At 38.6% G+C, this 20111-nt stretch overlaps 2 protein-coding genes across 2 annotated transcripts in view; one reads left to right on the top strand and one right to left on the bottom strand.

Annotated features, from left to right (window-relative positions):
- Window positions 1–4163: 4163 nt before the first annotated feature.
- LOC119693118 lies at window positions 4164–6307 on the bottom strand. Its single transcript, XM_048622534.1, has 2 exons — window positions 5977–6307; window positions 4164–5537 (listed from the first exon to the last, which is right to left on the bottom strand). The coding sequence occupies exon 2, from the start codon at window positions 5532–5534 to the stop codon at window positions 4164–4166; it is 1371 nt and encodes a 456-aa protein (XP_048478491.1). The 5' UTR covers window positions 5535–5537; window positions 5977–6307.
- A 90-nt stretch (window positions 6308–6397) lies between these two features.
- Window positions 6398–20111, top strand: part of LOC105394086 (GATOR complex protein NPRL2) — a 30654-nt gene continuing 16940 nt past the window's right edge. Inside the window, exons 1-4 of the mRNA XM_048622509.1 lie at window positions 6398–6808; window positions 7262–7418; window positions 8869–8995; window positions 13723–13859. Of these exons, the coding sequence (XP_048478466.1) occupies window positions 6600–6808; window positions 7262–7418; window positions 8869–8995; window positions 13723–13859 (630 nt within the window). The 5' untranslated portion in view covers window positions 6398–6599. The remainder of the gene's footprint in view (window positions 6809–7261; window positions 7419–8868; window positions 8996–13722; window positions 13860–20111) is intronic.

Here is a 20111-nt window from a genome sequence, read left to right as displayed (position 1 = left end):
GTTTATGTTTTGACAGATGTGTTTATATGTCATTATGACGGTTTTCTAATCAGCTGATGTGCTGCCGCCATTACAAAATTACTCTCGGATAAGCTCGTTACACGGTAAATTTTGGCGGTATAACATTTTATTCTTGGGATAAGCTAGTTATCTTGGTTTCAGGTTTGGTAGAATGCAAAATCTGCTTACTCGCGAGTAACTGGTACTTTACTCGTGAGTAAAAAGTTACTCGACGTTGGCCGAATCCGCCCTAAATTTATTAGCAAAAACATAAAAATAAAAAAATAGCAGCGTTTTACCTTACCAATAAAACGCATATTAAATACTTACCTTATTCGAGGCTTAGCCAATTGAGATAGACTATACATATTTCCCGCTCTAAACCACGTGATTCCCACGTGATACCCAAGTGTTGCTGTCTCGCTCGCACACCTCCCACCCGTGTTTCCCTCCACCTGGCAGGAGCGCGGAGCGCCGTCCGCCATTGCGTCTCTATTATAATAACCAGGCAGAAATTAATGCTAAGCCTCGAATAAGGTAAGTATTTAATATGCGTTTTATTGGTAAGGTAAAACGCTGCTATTAAATAGCTTGCCCTTATTCGAGGCTTAGCCAATTGAGACGTGTTTGTTATCGCCTGGTGGAGGGAGATGCCAATGTGATTAAATACCTAATAAAATATGTAAGTAGGTATTATTAGATTTCCTATAACCTAATAACAGGGTGTACAATAAAACTAGGTCGATGTGTGTATATAAACTATAGGTGTATAATCAATTATTCCAGTAAGTTAATGACAGTGACAATGAGAAAAGGTATATCAGCCTAATAGGAACTTCATAAGACAACAAGAAAGTAGCTAATTTAATCAAGCATTCTAGCATGAAATAAGGTCAAAGCAAAGCAAGCTCTAATTAGTATTAAATAATAATTTTATAACAAGAACAATAGCAGCATGGGCAAGTCATAACAAAAATGGGTTTAGAGCCAGGCCAAGGTAAGTTTTTATAGTATACTATGGGTTGATGATACAATCAATTATGCGTAGCAATATGATATAGAATAAAATTTGTATTAGACCCATGAAGTAGGTAAGTGTAGCAACTGTATATTACATAGATGTAGTGAGAATAATGAATTTAACAATAATTCTCAGAGCAAGGTACGCTTAAGCAACACTCTTATATAAGATAATTATTTTTACAAAATCAGAAGTAACTAGGTACTTTAAAAAGATTACAGTTAATATCTGCTTAATTCACAGATAGTGTTAGGTTACGATATTGCACATTTTTGACAAAATGTAGGTATTTAAACCGTATGATACATCTAATCTAATTATCAGGACGAAACAAGTTTGTGATACTGCATACTGAATTAGCAGGTAACACTTCTCGTCTATAGAACTTGGCAAAGGTGTTACCAGACCGCCAATTTCCTCTGGCTAAAATATCGTCAAGTGGAAAATTGTCAAGCCAATTCCTGGAGGCAACGGCGGAGCGTACACTACCCGGTGTTGCGTTTATACCGGCTTCCGTCAGCAAAGTTTTTATCCAACCTGCAATTATAGCTCGGCTGGCGGCTTTAGGTTTACCTCTAGTGGAAATAAATAAATTAGAACATCCAGCCGCATCACGTCTATCCTTAAGCATGAGCACAGTCTGTTTTATCCAGAAAACCGGATCTAAATTTTTATTTTCACTCTGAAGTAATCTCCATCCTGATTGCCTTACTTTAGAGCAATCCGTCTTAGACCCAAAAGCAGGCCATAGCGTAATTCCAGTATCGTCTACTTTGTAATGGTCTGAATCCACACGTAAGAGGGTCAAGTCATGAACACGTCTCCCTGAACAAAGTAATAGTAGCATAGCTGTTCGACTAGATGCTATGAAATTCGTTATATTGGGATCATCTTTCGGATTCCGAAGATATTCAACGACTGTATCAATGTTCCAAACTGGTAATTTGTGTGGAGTTGGCCTTTTTAGGGAAATAGCCTTCAACACATGTTGTATAATCGGATCAGAACTTAATTTATTTGAAATTTTTGGATCGGTTAGGGTAGAAACAACTGATTTATGGAGCAAAATAGTGTTGTACGACAAATTTTCTACTAAGTACAAATCAGACAAAAATTGGGCAACTTGTGAGGCAGAAGGATCTAATGCATTAACCTTATGCTTTTGTGACCACTTAGACCATCGTGCCCATGCAACTTTATATGTCTTTAACGTCGATGAACGCCAAGAAGATTTTAATAAATTTAGCTGCTGATCATTCCACCCTACAAGGCTTTTAGACCACCCCCACATGTCCATACTTCCAGCGTCATATTGTGGACTTCCCGAGGCGCTACTCCCGTGGACGTGTCCACTAGATGGCGGTGTAGATTGTGTATTGTGAACGGTGCCGCTAATGCTCTGGCCTTCAAGTCCGCTCTCCAAAAGACGCGTTCCCAACGTGGACAAACTATCAGGTACACGCCAGTGGCTTGGTTCAGGTGAGCTAGTACCCTGGGGATCAGAAATGGTGGTGGAAATATCCACGCCCGGGAGAAGTGCCATGTCCGAGAAAATGCATTGTGGTACAACGCTCTGTGATCGTTCAGGTCTAGTGAAACATAGTTCTCTAAGACATGGGCCGTTTCTGAAGCAAACAGATCTACTAGAGGCATCCCCAGTTTCTTGAAAAGCATCTCTGTACATTGTGGTAGTAGGTGCCATTCGGGAGGACGACGATGTCTCGACAGATGGTCTGCATGTGCATTGTACTTGCCTGGTAGATGATAAGCGGTCAAATTTATCTGATTGAAGTCTAGTATTTGAAAAATTTGATTCGTGTAACTTAATAGGGGTAGAGATCGAGTTCCCCCCTCGTTTCGAATATATGATACAACAGTCTTGCTGTCGCATTGCAGAAGAACTGAGCTGTGCTGCAGGCGAGGACCATGCTCCTGTAAAACTTTGAGAACAGCTAACATCTCCTTGCAATTGCAATGTAGATATGCTTCGGTCAAGGTCCAAGGTCCCGAAATTGGAATGTGGTCTAATTGACCTGCCCACGCTTGATCGGATGCGTCCGTTGTCAAGAAATGAGTTGGGGGCGGAACATGAATCTGAGACACACGATGGCAATTCTGATACCACCATATTAGATTGACTCTTACTTCTCCTGGGAGATAGTATAGTTTTGTGGACGGTTCCTCCGGTAGGGAATTCAGGAACACTAATAGATCTCTGTAATTTAAGCGACCTCTTGGAACAGCAAAACTCGCAAAGTTTACGACTCCGATCAGACTGCGTAGGGCCCGCGAGTCTATTCGATTCTTCTTTAGTATTTCTGAAATCCTTCCCCTTAGGGCGCTGACTTTGTCTTGAGGTAAATACTTTTGATTTTTCCACGGGTCCCAGTGGACGCCTAAAAACGACAGGTTCTTTTGGGGGATTAATTGTGACTTCTGCACGTTCACTAGAAAACCTAAGTGATTTAGGCGATTTGTCAGCAGGTTTACATGCTTGACCAGCGTGTCCTTGTCTTGGTGCGCCAGAAGATAGTCGTCTAAGTATACTATTATTCGAACTCCTTGGTCTCTTAGTGATTGGGCGATCCAATTCGTTAAGCAAGCAAATGTTTTTGGTGCTGTACTGAGCCCGAACGGTAGGCAAGTCATTTCCATGAGTTGACCCTTGTAAATGAGCCTTAGATATCTCCGATGACTCTTGGAAATAAGCTGGTGGAAATAGGCCTGGGATAAGTCCACCTTGCACAGCCAGTCTTGCGGTTGTAGGAAATCCGGCACTTGGTACATGTTCAGCAATTTGAACGGTGTGGTTAGAACATAATCGTTCAGAGCCCTTAAATTGAAGATTGGACGAGCAGAGCCGTCGCTCTTTGGCACCAGAAACATTCTTGAGATGAAGCTTGGTGAAAGGGTTACTGGTTCGAGCACATCCTGAGTTACCAGCTTTTCTATTGCCTTTGTCATTTCGACTGACACCGGTGTAGCAAGATTGGTTTGATTGAGGTTCGGCATTATTAAAGGTGGTTTTTGCATGAAAGGTATGCGGTACCCTTTTATAATCTGTAGTAGATGCGATGGTGCACCTAGGTCCACCCACCGTTGGTAATGGTGAACTAGCTGACCCGCCTTGAACGGAGTCGAGTCAAAATCTCCTCCTCTTTCCTCCGCGGTTGTCCGGAAAGGGAGATGCTCCTCGTTTGCGGACAGTCTTGTTGCGGCCATTTGTAGTTAATTGTTGAGGAGCCCGTGAACGAGAAACATTGTTCGATGAATCTCCGCGGCTGTCATTATTATAACGTCCTTGCGAAGGACGATTGTATGACCCATAGTGGTTAGCACCCTGCGAGGGAGCATTGTAACGCTGGAAACCAGACGTATAGCCTGTATGCCTAGAACCCTGCGAGGGCATGGCAGACGGCGTAAACCTTTGCGGAAGGTTTTGATTCTTGGCAGTCTTGTTTGTTCCTGCTTGCGGAGCAGGGTTTTTGCTGCTTGATTTAGTCGGCCAAAAAGCTTTTCTTACGCCTCCAGCCTTTTCTACTGTGTTTTTGAATTTCTCGGCATTAAAAACATGTTGATTGGATGGTGGAATCTTTCGAATGGCAGCCTTCACAAGTGGATCACGGACCGAGTTCGTTATGCCGTCCCTTCTCATCTGAATAATTTCGGCCCTGTGGCCACAAATTAATTGTAAAAGGTCTGCAGAAACTTTTGGAAATTCTCCATTTAAGAACAACTCATTTAATTTTTCACTAAATGTATCATAGCTGGTATTTTCATTGTTACGATACCATGACAACAGATTACGTAAGCTAGTTTGCAATACTTCGCGTTGCTGAAGCGCACAGAACGTTAGGGCAGCAAAGGTTTTATCAGAATAGGCTAAATTGCGAAGTGAATCATAAGCTTTAACTTCTTCGTTAATATCTAATTCAACGAAACCAGGTGAGAAATTATAGTTCTTTTGGGTATCAGCATAACGAACTTCACACCATTCAGCTGTGTTAAAACGCTGCAGCGTATCTAAAAGCTTCAGATGCTGCTCCGGCGCCTTAGGAACTGCGGGTTCCTTTATCTTGGTGGTAGCTTCCAACTGGAGCGACTCCTCAACAGTTGGGTTGGTCTCGTGGTTGACGCTCTCCGCATACAACTCGCCGCTTACATTTGGATCCACCGACACAATATCTTCCTCCATATTTACACCGGAATTCGACATAGGGTGCATATTGGACAAATATTTCCGGAGCTCACTTACCTCCTTAACTAGTTCGTTAACTCTTCGTTCACCATGGCGCTTGGTACGGCGGCGACGGCGACGGCGGCGTCGTGACTTCTTGCCCTTGCGCGAGGAATCGGATGAGCTCGATGAGGAGGTCGTAGAGCTGGAGCTGGAGCTGGCGCTGCTGCTGGACGAGCTGGAGCGCGCCCGCTTGCGCCGCTTCTCACGCACTGACCCAGAAGCCATAGCCTCTGGTTGTAGGTTTTGAACATCATCGGTAGGATTTGAATCCATATCCTAGTTTAAAATACAAAATTATAACACAATATATTCACTCGTAACCTATGCTTCACTTGGGCGTAACATAAATAATAAATGTTTGCATTAAAACACAATTATTTTATCGAACGGTAAAACCGTTAGTTAATACTCGTACATACTTACAAGAAAGAAATTTGCTTCAAGTTTCCATTACCGACTGTATTTCTACAGGAAAATGTAAAACATTCCTCCAAATAAAGTTTTCAATTCGCAATCGCGATAATAAAAATAGTGGGTAGCATAGAAAAAATAATTATTTGAAAATTTTTAACGTGTTCCAATTTCAAAAATGTATAAAAGTGGAATTAGGTCACCGCTGTGGCGACTTTCGAATATAGAATTTAATTTTAGCAAATCTTTAGAATTTGAAAAAGGAATGCCAGCATTCGTAATAAAATAATTTGTTTCTACTCACGGAAATCTGAAGAACTCACTTCCACAGCCTTTTAGAAATACAGTATCAGTGCACTTCAATAAATTTCTTGATAAAGTATCTATTATTACACTTTAAATGAAATATAATTTTAAAATTTGTAAAGCGGTTGCTAGACTGAACCGGCGCTTGCGGGAAATACGATGCCAATGGCGGACGGCGCTCCGCGCTCCTGCCAGGTGGAGGGAAACACGGGTGGGAGGTGTGCGAGCGAGACAGCAACACTTGGGTATCACGTGGGAATCACGTGGTTTAGAGCGGGAAATATGTATAGTCTATCTCAATTGGCTAAGCCTCGAATAAGGGCAAGCTATTTAATCAATGACTATCTTCTACGCAACAGACCCTTCACGTCTTCTGTCACTGTCAGTTTTACTTTTCGTGTTATCATTGACAGATGTCAATTTATTCAGTTTATTTTATACTGTGAAGCGGAGCGCTACACAAAATTGTGCGAAATACAAAAAATATTTACGTGTAGGTACTTTATGAAATCAGTGAATTCAGTGGTTGTGCAGTGATTTATTGGTCAAATAAAAAGCACACAAATCAAAATAATGGACAAATCTGTGTTATAGTGATAAGTTTAATTTAGGAAGTGGACGATGGATGAAAATATAGGGAATGCCAAATATTACGAAGGTTGTGGTCAGGAGGGCCCGATCCGATGCATATTTCTGTGCGAGTTCCACCCGACGGCGGGGCCCACCATCACCTGCCAGGTGCCAGAGAACTATATTTCGAAGGATATCTTCGACACCGTGAGCCATTATATCATACCTAAAGTGCAGTTGCAGCGGTGCACGTTGACAGTGTAAGTTTAATTTTAATCTACCCGCATGCAAATTAATGACCTACATTTATTAACAATACAAAAAGATAGTTTCAAAATATATTTGTTTTACTTTCTTGCTCATTTACTTAGTAGCAGGTGTACAGAATTAGGAGAGTGAATAAAGGATACCTTTTATCCCATATTGAACAGCAGTTAAAATTTAGTTAACATACCTACTATTGTAGGTACCTATTTAAAACTACAAATATAATTATTTGATGACTCCATTTATAATTATAGTTGAATTAATTTGAGCAGGAACTGGTTTGTCAAATTTACCATTATGAACATTAAAAAAGAATTTATTTAAGCATATTGATTGAAGTTCAAAATCCAAATATGTATAAATTATTTAGATTTTCCTTATACACATTCTCTTGTTACATAACTGATCTTAGATCTTAACTAGTTATTATTTTCCATTCCCTACAGAACCCTCCTTGGGTCGAAGATCCTGGGTTTCCCTGTTCGGCTGGACAACAAGAAGTATGCTCGCAATGCATACTACTTCAACCTATGCTTCGTCTGTGACGCGTGGGCGAGGACTGTCCACCTTGAGCCACTAGTCAAGAAACTCACAGAGTATCTGGTATGTCTCCAACATTATACTTTAAGTGGCAATTTCTCCATTGTCGGTTATCTAACCGACAGGGATTGATTTATAAATTAAAAGTCATCTCCATATAAAATTCATGACACATGTGTTAAAAGTTAACCACTACTCCCTGGTTATGCTCTAACCGAGAATGGAGAAATTGGCAGTAAACATTATAATTTATATTTTGAAGCACACAATTTTTTTGCAATTATTTCCCGTAAATAATGACAATTAGTTTAGAATATATTATATTCATTTATGAACAGTGCACAATATACTCTGCTAAAATATTTACAATGCTGGTATAATTGTTCTTAAATATAAAACAATTAACTAAACTAGTTTTATAATCACATTTGTAAAACAATAATTAAGTAACTATGTACTTACATTAGCTAATGTGTAAATTAATGAGTATAAAATTTGAAATAGGGCTGCATAAATTGAAATTAACATATTAGGTACTTCTACTGATTTATTCCGTTATAAAAATCTTACATAAAAAGCTTGAAAAGAAACTTGAGTTTTCAAGATTCATCAGAAATAGAAGAAAGACTTTTAAAAATAAGAACTTATATTTAAAATATGCAGTAGAACTTGTTTGCCCAGCAACAAGTGACAATGGCTCAGTTTACATTAGTTCCAATGTCGCATTGTTAAACATTTAAATGAGCTTACACAAAACTTAGGAAGAGGGAAAAATATAAAGACTCAAAATTCGACACCATACAGAACCTCAGCATAAAAAGTATTTTTTGTAATAATTCCAGTTTAAATCTGGGTCTAGGTTACATAAGACTTTTCATTCGAAGGATGCATTTACTATCCCAATATGGCAGATTTTCTAAATATATGTATATGTATTTATTAGAGGAATTTAAGACCAATATTCCAGAGACTAAAAGATAGATAAAGAGTACACGAAAGAAGCCTCCTGTCTCTCTGACTGGCCAATCCTTTCTCCTCGGAGACAAACCCTGAGTAAAAGGGAAAAGTACATTCACGCTCGCATCAACCTGTTAGCTGCTTAAGGGTTTTTAACAGCGGCAGCGTGCGGATTTCATTTCGCACGCTTTAAAAACCTAACCGCGAATCCTTCCAAGGCCCAATATACAATTTCGTTCAAACTCAGGGTTCAAACAACTTGATAGTTGTGAAGTTGGCAGCGATTAAACTTTTGTGCTTTTTCAAACTAAAAACCCGAGTCCGCGTTGTTCTATGCTAAAATCTTTGAAAGAATGAATAGGTGCTTCGCATGGATAGATAGGCAATAAATACTTACTACGTACTTCCATGGTGGTTCGTTAGTTTGATAAGGTACAAAAGTGTTTTCGCTGCCTACTTCAAAACTATCAACTTATTTGGACCGATCTGTTACATAAATTAGGTAATACCTAACATCATCACGATATACCTTCAACTGTTTTTCCTCCACCACCAGCTATCCATGGAGCTGGAGACGGAGTGGCTGTCGCGGCAGTCGCGCTCGGGCGACGCGCGCGCGCTGGGCGGCCTCATGCGCCAGGTCATGCGCGACATCAACAGCCGCCGCATGTGCACGCTCACCGGTCAGTATAGTCTACATGCCCTCCTATCCTCATCACGAACTATGTCACCGCTACTGCTGGGCTACGGGTCTCCTTCCAACCACAGTCCACCACGCTGGCCTAGTGCGAATTGTTGGACTATCGTTCCTACCTAATCCTCTCTTATCATTCGTTGTTTTAGGACGGAGATGCGTATAGGTCCCAAATGTGATGTCCCTAGACTGATGGATACAATTTAACCGTACAAATTATACATTAGCGTCAGCGCACACCGAACTGCAAAATGCTCGCGCATGGTCGAGCAAACTTTAGAACGCATACTCGAACATTTACTAGAAAGCTCGAGCATGGTCGAGCATCAAGTTGGGACGTGTATTCAATTTTGAAATGTATGGAATTATCATAAGATTAATTTTTCAATGATTTCACAATATGCTCTGCTCTGCTCTGCTCTTGGTGTGCGCTGAGCCTTATACAGCGGCCTCACCACGGGTCTGTTATCGACGTCGATAAACTCGTGCGCGTTCCACCAATCACAGCACCGTATTTATCGCGAATCGCAATATTGTGAGTGACAGTTATCTGTGTCGATAACGAACCCGTAAAGCGGCGTAAATTAGCACCGTTTTTTTTGAAAAAACTGTGTTAGCCGATGATCTCACCACGCAGCGGCAGCGGCATTCAAAAGTACAGGGACTTCAGCACACTTTACAAGGAAGCTGCCACTTGCAAGTAGCTGGTACACTAGCAACTACGGCATGAGCATGTGTATCCCTAGCTTCAATTCTTTCCGGAGTTTTCTTCACCTTCCTTGAAATAGTAAAACATACAGTATCGTTTGTTTTCCACTCGTGAATCTCGTGATCTTAGCGGCTGCGTTACGCTTGGATTGTGAATTGTAGCTAATGCGGCTGCGTGCGCGGAATGTATGAATAATAGTGATTGTAATTATGTATTCAATGTCTGGCAAAAGTAGGTAAATACATATTGGTGTAGCAATTATACTTAGGTATGCATAGGTATTGTAGTTGCTGATAGCACTGGTAGGTGTAAAATTTCCACCAGACTGCAAATGAAATTGAGATTTGCTTTGGTATTAACTGATATTACCTCGTCTATTATGAAGCACATGCTGCTTATGTTCATCTTAATTCCTACCAAAAAGGCTGATTATGACTGACAAAACTGTCCAAAAGGAGAAGACCTCTATTTACATAACTATATCTACTCTAATAGTAACGTAACGGGCATAGAATGTGTTACTAGTGTTACGACTTTACGAGATGACCAAATGTTTTTACATCCTGTACTTTTCAGTATTATGGTAACGGTATCTTTGCTAACAACAGTGACAAACGATATTATACTTGTATAGTCACCTCGTAGCTACAGTGATATTAAATTGCCTATTCGTGTTGATAAGCGCTTCTCTGTGTGTGAAACTGCACGAGGCGAGAGACGAGACAGGGGGGTCACTCTCTAACGAACGAACGCGAATTGTCACGTTATCGGCACGCTTAATACAACGAGATAGAGATTGTTTTTCCCAAGCTTCCGAACGCGGAGCGCAGACACAAACAACTAAATAAATTACTTTATCATATCATAACCACACGTAGGAACCTGGACGCAAATAGAATAATAGGCCGGGCGATGTGGCGGTTGGCTCACTATATCGAGGCACAGGAAAAAATCTACAAGTATTACTTAAATTAATTGTAACTTATACCTAGATACAGCATAGGTACTGACCTAAAGTGATAGATATTTCTCATCATCTGCCCTCAGAAGAAACCTGTTCATAATATTCATATCTATTAATGGTCAAAATTTATCGTTACTTTATACATATTATTATCATATAACCTATAATGTTATACCTACCTATGTGAGATCTCGATTCAAAATGCTTCGAATCAGAATATTTATTTTTCATTAGGTATTATTATGGTACCAAATATGTCAAAGTTATAGGTAGTAAAGTAGGAAGAAACCTACTGGAAACCTGCAGCCTCCCGCACTATGAGTTTATCAGTAGGTTAACCAACTGGCTCCCATGTTACAGTAACTGCGTGATATCATTCTCTATCAAGTGTTGGTTTTACTTAGAATTTTAGTAATTACGTAAAATATAAATATAATGCGACGCATTTTATTTGACGTGTATATTTTTACTATTTATTTGATTTGTAGGATCGTATCGATTCTTCAGGTTTATTTAGGATTACCCCCCAGAGGGACCTGAATACATAAATCAAATAAGCCACTGAAGCGTGTTATGAACTCCCATTTGGGTTCAATACATACATAACAAACACTACCTACTTATTCTGGCATTTATCTAGGTGATAAAACTGATAAATCTCTTTTATTAAAAGCTTCGATAATTATTATGAAGAGACTCTCCAAAAGTGTAGATTAAATAATATACAGCAATATATATAAGGTTGTACAAAGTGGCAACACTCTAAAGATAATGCTTAGTCCTGATTGCCTGTCTGGGCGTCCGTGTTATCATGTAGTAGGTACTTACTAATGTACTTGTTATCGGTGAGTTATTCTAGAATGTCAAACATATCTAGAGCTCCTTTAATAGAAATATGCTATGCTACTCACAGCTGCATAGCTGTGCTGAGATGATGTGGAAGAAATTTCCGTTTCCACCGCAGTGCTATGCTATGACGAATGAATAATATGATTGGTGGATATCAAACGCATCAGTAGCAACGTAGCATAACACATCTTTAGTGGAAAAGAGAAGGCACTCTTACTTACCTACGTACGTAGCCATATCTGCTATAAATATGCTATAATAGGTTTTACTTTGATATGAAATGAAAAGCCACTTCAATGGCAGTGAAGCCGTCTATTCTAAGTATTTCTAAGATCAAATAAAAAAAACATTGATTGGATTTTCTTTCATCTTCTTTGTGTGTATTTTTTAAGCTTTCAATATAAGTAATAAATTTCCATGAAATATTGTAATAAATATTAAATTTCTTTCACACCAATACTTACGATGACTTGTGACTAAAGTTAACTATTTTAAATATTATTTATTGTTTCAAAATGTAATCTGAAAGAAGACAATGTTAGTCCATCAACACCATCATCAGCCAACTCAAAGGCCGCCAGCCTCAGCACCACACTAATCGTTCATAATAGTCATATCTATTAATGGTCATATTTTATCGTTACTTTATACATATTAATATCATATAACCTAATATTATATAATGATGTGAGATCTCGATTAAAAATGCTTCGAATAATTATATTTTATTAGGTACTAGGTGTTCCCGCGCGCTTCGCTTCGCCTTAAAAAGTTTTTCCGTGGGAATTCCGGAATAAACAGTAGTCTATGTTCTTTCCCAGGGTCTATACCGTATGTATACAAAATTTCGTTCAAATCCGTTCAGTAGTTTTGGCGTGAAAGAGTAACAGACAGACAGACACAGTTACTTTCGCATTTATAATATTAGTTAGGATTATGGTACAAAATGTGTCAAAGTTATCGTAAAGTATGAAGCAACCTACTGAATACCTGCAGCATCCCGCACTATGAGTTTATCAGTAGGTTAACCAACTGGCACCCATGTTACAATAACTGTGATATCATTCTCTCTCTATCAAGTGGTGGTTTTATTAATAGAATTTTAGTACTTACGTAAAATTTCAATATAATTCGACGCCTTTTATTTGACGTGTATATGATTTTACTAATTTGATTTGTGGGATCGTATCGATTCTTCAGGTTTATTTAGGATTCCCCCTAGAGGGACCTGAATACATAAATCAGATAAGCCACTGAAGCGTGTTATGAACTCCCATTTGGGTTCAATACATACATAACACACACTACCTACTTATTCTGGAATTATCTAGGTGATAAAACTGATAAATCTCTTTTATTAAAAGCTTCGATAACTATTATGGAGAGACTCTCCAAAAGTGTAGATTAAATAATATACAGCAATATGTATAAGGTTGTACAAAGTGGCAACACTCTAAAGATAATGCTTTGTCCTGATTGCATGTCTGGGCGTCCGTGTTATCATGTAGTAGGTACTTACTAATGTAGCTGTTATCGGTGAGTTATTCTAAAATGTCAAACATTTCTAGAGCTCCTTTGATAGAAATGTGCTATGCTACTCACAGCTGCACAGCTGTGCTGAGATGATATGGAAGAAATTCCCGTTTCCACCGCAGTGCTATGCTATGACGAATGAATAATATGATTGGTGGATATCAAACGCATCAGTAGCAACGTAGCATAACACATCTTTAGTGGAAAAGAGAAGGCACTCTTACTTACCTACGTACATAGCCATATCTGCTATAAATATGCTATAATAGGTTTTACTTTGATTTGAAATGAAAAGCCACTTCAATGGCAGTGAAGCCGTCTATGCTAAGTATTTCTGAGATCAAATAAAAAAATCATTGATTGGATTTTCTTTCATCTTCTTTGTGTGTATTTTTTAAGCTTTCAATATAAGTAATAAATTTCCATGAAATATTGTAATAAATATAAAATTTCTTTCATAACGAAATTACGATGACTTATGACTAGGGCTAACCATTATTTAAATATTATTTCTTGTTTCAAAATGAGACCTGAAAGAAGACAATGTTAGTCCATCAACACCATCATCAGCCCACTCCAAGGTATACACCTCAGCGCGACTCTCATCCAACGAAAATATAAATCATTTCCTACATCTTCCTTATCCATTCCTCTGTTCCAGTGGGCACCACAACCACGCACCTGACCGTGGTCCGCGTGAACAGCGACCCGGCGCCCGTGCGGGACCACCAGGTGCCCGTGTTCTTGTACAGCCGTCACAGCTTCGCGCCAGACCAGTGGGACCTCACCACCAACCAGGTCAGTCACATCACCGTACCACCACCGACAGATTAGCAAACAATAAGCAGCGTCGCTAACCTGTGAAATATCTGCCAGATCCATGCAGCTTACGTCGGATTTGACAGGAGCGCAACGCTGCTATTGCTATTGTTCGGTGGTGGTAACTCCACTCAAGTCAGGTCAGGTCAGTGACCTCAAAACCATAAATAGAGGTGATAAAATTCTAACGTCGCGCTTGAACTCGAGGCCGCGTGATGTGAGCGCGAAGCCAGATTTTTGACACGTATTATGTTATGTGTCTTGGGCCCCGTGCTAGGTATGTCAATGCGGTAGGATCTCACCATCAACCAGGCAGTTTCTTAGCCGGAAAACCTCTCATGATTAAGGAAATCTAAGTGGCATGGCATGGTTAAATGCATTGAAAATGATTAAAAACAAACAACCGATTCCAATTCATTATTTGCCATGAAAGTAATTGCGATAACTAAGCGATAACAACATAACTGGGATGTAAAAACTGCGATGCCCTTCCTGCCTAGACGGCTTGAAAAACATAAAATAAAAATAGCTAGGCACCCATGTATTCACAGGTGTTGGCTAAACTATGACTGCTCTTTATTTGATCAAATGTCGCCATATTTATGAAGTTTATGTACTTCTCTGTTCTCAATCATTGTTACCAACCTACCGAAATATCATCGAAACCAGAAACTATCACTGTAGGTATATTTATTTATTGTGTGTAAAATTCAAACTTGTGGGAGTGGGCGGAGGCCCGATAAATAAGCATAAGTACACAAACTCAGTTTATAATAGGTTTATTTTTATAATGTAAGTAATAGGTATTATTATTATGTTGTGTCGTTACCGTCTCGGGACCATGGGGTCCCGGGCATTTGGAAGGCGTGCATGGGGCCGAAGCCAACATGTAGAGGCCCGTTTGACAACATTAATCTATATGAAATGTGACACTGCCCGACGATTTTCCCTGTGAAAACTATAGAAGCAATCCCAAGGAAAACCCCCGGTTAGTGCAGGACTATTGTAGGAAGGAGAAAACTAATACAGGGTTATGGAGTGGGGTGCTAAATGGACTGGGTAACTGGGACTATGGAAGGACTATGGCCCCTGCCTGGACCTATATGTTTCACATACGGATAAAAAGGCAGGGGGTGACTCGCATTATTATTATTATATTCTTTCCGAGTTCATTGAACTTTTTTAATAACAAATGAAATTATGATTTCAAAAAACAAAACCACAACTTGACGTTATTGCTCACTCGAGTGAACCGCATGTGGATACGGGCCTTTAGTAGGTATTTAGGCGAAGTATTTAGGCGAGTGCTAAATGACAATGGGCAGATTGGGACCACCCTCCAATAGCATTAAGACTTACATCGTTGGATAGGTCTTGTCAATAGGAATAACTTTTGCTATGACAGCTTTGTTGTCACAGTTGTCCGTTCAGAGATATATGACTTATAAGTTCCGATACTCGTCAGTTCATCTTACTGCTATTGGAGGGTTCCAATAGCAGTAAAACTAACGTCGTTGGATAGGTCTTGTCAATAGGAATGACTTTTGCTTTGACAGCTTTGTTGTCACAGTCGTCCGTTCAGAGATATATGACATATAAGTTCCGATACTCGTCAGTTCATCTTACTGCTATTGGAGGCTGGACCACCCTCCAATAGCAGTAAGACTAACGTCGTTGGATAGGTCTTGTCAATAGGAATAACTTTTGCTATGACAGCTTTGTTGTCACAGTTGTCCGTTCAGAGATATATGACTTATAAGTTCCGATACTCGTCAGTTCATCTTACTGCTATTGGAGGGTTCCAATAGCAGTAAAACTAACGTCGTTGGATAGGTCTTGTCAATAGGAATGACTTTTGCTTTGACAGCTTTGTTGTCACAGTCGTCCGTTCAGAGATATATGACATATAAGTTCCGATAGGGGGTTAATTAAATATTTTCTTGGGAAGAAAAATAATAGCACTGGTGATTCTTTAATTATTTATTATTATAATTACACTATCAGACTAGATCTGGGCATATTGGATAACAATAACTGACGATAAAAAACAAAAAGGGCAGCGGTGGAGGTGTATTCTGCCACCAATAGCAGTAAGATGAACTACGAGTATCGGAACTTATAAGTCATATATCTCTGAACGGACCACTGTGACAACAAAGCTGTCAAAGCAAAAGTTATTCCTATTGACAAGACCTATCCAACGACGTTAGTCTTACTGCTATTGGAGGGTGGTCCAGCCTCCAATAGCAGTAAGATGAACTGACGAGTATCGGAACTTATAAGTCATATATCTCTGAACGGACAACTGTGACAACAAAGCTGTCAAAGCAAAAGTTATTCCTATTGACAAGACCTATCCAACGACGTTAGTCTTACTGCTATTGGAGGGTGGTCCCAGCTCCCATATATTTTTGCCCATCCTCTTTTAGCACTTCTTACTCTTTGTTTTGATCCATTAGATCTAAATGTTTGGTTCACCAACAATCGGGGATTTCATTAACGGCTGTAGTGAGAGATATAACACATGACAACAGTTGCCAGTATATTCTATTCTATTCTTTGTGGGGGTATAAAGTGCCTGCATCTGGCTCTCCCGAATGGAACCTTTGTGAACATCCCCAAGGTCTAAACTGTTTTCCTGAGCTTGGAGCTGGTGTCTATTTCTTGTAATATTTCAATTTGGTTAAATCATCAAATGATTTGATTTCCGGTTATCAACTGGTAGATATTGGTCACCCTACTCAAAGTGTCAAATCTACTGTCAATCGTCATGCCACGTTTAGACGAGCAAGCAGGCTTGCCTAATTAGTTCAAGTAACAGGCGAGTGGGCTTCCACTCCAACACCTAATAATTAATTCTGTTATTTTGTCGACGTGTCTTGTTGCCACATGAGCGAGTGAGCAACAACTTTTTGCGCCAATTTTTTGCTGGCGCTAACGACTCGTATGTAGTAACTGTGGTCGGTGACTGACCTATGCTAATGTTATGAAACTGCTAATATGTTTTATAAAGTTGTTTACAATTAAGTTTTTTTTTAATTACGTTATTTTTTTTACCTTGAGACAAACAAAATTTTCCTTTGTTAATTTACTTTTGAATGCGATCGAAATATTGCAAAATTCAATAGGGAATAACTTAAAGTTCAGAGAAATTTGGCCAGCATTTCTACCAGTTCTTGTATTATTTGTACAATGATTTTGATGTTTTCGGTTTTACAATAGATCTCTTGTCATGTCTCATGACACCTTAATTAAAGCACAAAATATAAAGAGACGATACGATATTAAAATACCTAATATAGTTATAGTTATTATATCCATGTTAGAATCATTACATTAGTGAAGAGGCGGTGTAAATTTTCAGCTCAAAATATAATCTGGAAAGTAATATAATATCAAAGAACTTTCTCGCTCATAACAGACGTAAAATTTAAGAAAATTATCCTGAAATTAATTTGATCTCCTAAGTTTTCTGAATCTAAAATATCAAATTTATAATATCATGCCGGTGGCCAAACACTATTATAGCTAATTATCTTAATCATTTCTTTGCAAATTTTGTGTGTGATATTGATATTATTTGCCAGGTAGCTTAAGTTTTACTTTTACCAACACAATTCCTACACATACACACAAGGCTCATCCTTCACGAAGCGGAAAATAAATTGGCAAAGTTTGTTTTTTGAGGTCAAAATAATTAGCGGCAATAAAACCTCCATGGGAGACCGAGCGCGGGGGTTAATGCATTTAAGTAATACAGTTTGATTCACGTAACTTGACCAATCCTCGTATGACAAGGTACAGGTATATTTTACTGTTTAAGCTGAAATCGTCTTGTTTCTTTCACCAACAGATAATTACGTATAAGTACGCCTTTTGAGCTGTTATTATAATACCAATATTGTGTCAACAGTTTTAGTCATATTTCGTGAATCGCTATATTAAATAAGTATATATGTTTTTAGTATATCATAAAAAAATATTATAAAGGCATATACAGATACACGAGGTATACAAGACATTATTACCGCTATCGGTAGGTACTACGTATTGTAGTTACGAATATTCTGACGAAACTTGGCTTATCCGTAATTTTTCAAACCTCCAGCCAGGGTGATAAAGATTCTAAAGGTCTTGAATAGACCTTTATAGATGTTGTTATGTATACAGGGTGACCCACAAACCGTATAGCGCAGTGGCCCAGATCAAAAGCACCCTTGGTGATCCCGAAACACCCCATTATGCTACGAGGTTTCAAAGGAGTGCACTTTTAGCAAGCGCTGTAAGCGCTTGCTAAAAGGCTTCGCTCGCAATCAAAATGGCTTCACACAGCCATATAGCATATAGGTACCTAAGTGGACGAATCAGTAATAAATTAATATAATTATGTAACCCATGGTTTAGTAAAACTGATTAAATTGTAAGTTTCACCCATATTTTTACGTTTGTTTAAGATATTATGTATTATGTTATTTCAACAGTCTACTCGTTATTGCAACAACACTAATAAGTACTAAAATAATTTGGTAAACGTACTTATGTGCTAATTTAATCATAAATTATGGTCACCCTACTTAGAGATTTAGGTAATAATATTTCAATCCATTTTAAACAGATAAGATAAACAATCTTGTCACTATGATGTAAAAACGCGGTGGATCACCGATAAACAGGACAATGAACTCTATAACGATGTTAAAAGAAACTTATATTTTTGGAAAAAGATAAATAGAACGGCAGATTTTACGAGCGAAGCAGAAATAAAACGCTGAAAGATACCGGGTACTTATGAGACGGTAGAATGAAACGAATGAAGAATGAAACGGGTTAATCCACTCGCGAGCAATGAAGTTTTAAAATTTTAATAGCATAACTATGAATCTGAACAGAATTGATGGGCGTAGTTCATAGATGGAGGTAAATAGCTGTAAGTATTTAACAATTGATTTCATCAGTACCTTAGGTAATATGAAAATATCGGTGGAATCAAAATAATACTTCCGCGGTATATCTTAGATATTACAGTTAAGTTTAAATTCAATATATAGAATATCATAAATAAATTATTAAGGATTTCTAAAATCCATTGAGTTACGTGTTAGTTAATAATAAATGTAAAGTCAATGAGTAAAATCAATAAATCAGGCAATCCCTTCACTTTATTTGCATAACAGAATATTTAATGTCAGCGTAAGTAAGCCCTTTGTAAGGGGCCGTCCATTAATCACGTGAGGTCGTTTTTCTAATTTTTTGACCCCCCCCTCCCCCCTGGTGATATTTGGTGAGGTTTGGGACCAACCCCCCCTCCCCCCCCTGGATCACGTGTATTTTTCTGGAAGTCTATGTAAAGGCAATTTTTGACTAGAAAAAAAATAGGTCATACTACAAATCGTTAAAATTTTTGCGCCGTCCAAAATATCGGTTCAGAAATACCTAATTTTTGACAAAAAATTAATACACGTGATGTCTAACGAGAACCCCCCCTCCCCTCTCGTTATGTTTCGTGAGGTTTTCAGTACCCCCTCCCCCACCCTTTGAGCCTCACGTGATTAATGGACGGCCCCTAAAGTGTACTCGACTCTGTAAATACTTGTGAAAGATCAAGGTTGCGATCGCTATACTCGCTACAAGTAAACATTTAATAATAAATATAACGGGCCTAAACACTTGTTACACTTACAGTATTTATCTAAAATTCTAAATAATACGTAGGTACCCTACTACCAAGTGTAAAAAAAACGCCAAATGAACTTTTAACAAATTTTGGTGGCTAAGATGGTATTATTTGATTAAGTATTAAAATAAAGGATATTAATAATTCTCTAAGATTTAAATCAATCCATCCATATCAGTACCTCAAAATCACTATGAAATACTTACAACAATATCTTTTTATCCCTCGATTAAAGACACTATTTAAACGCAGCTTTATACAGCCAAAGGCGATTTATAGGCCACATAAATATATTTTTACTGAACTTACCATAGACCTATACCAAATACCAATATTAGTCTATGACTGTACCTACTGCCCTACGCCCTGCGGTGCCCCGAATAAAATAAAGTATGAACCATTTTATATATGATTGACGACTACTTGTGCCAGTGGTAAGGCCACTTGACACAGTGGCAATGCCAACTGTAAGATGAAGGTGATTCGGTCTTTTTTACTTTGGCAATAGGTACGTGGAACTGTGTAGATTTTTGGGCCATGGCTGCATTACGAATAGG

The sequence above is a fragment of the Plutella xylostella genome, chromosome 8 (genome assembly GCF_932276165.1).
Source record: "Plutella xylostella chromosome 8, ilPluXylo3.1, whole genome shotgun sequence".
NCBI lineage: Eukaryota > Metazoa > Arthropoda > Insecta > Lepidoptera > Plutellidae > Plutella > Plutella xylostella.
Note: the sequence above shows the minus strand (reverse complement) of the source record. Positions and strands in the feature narration are given on the sequence as shown.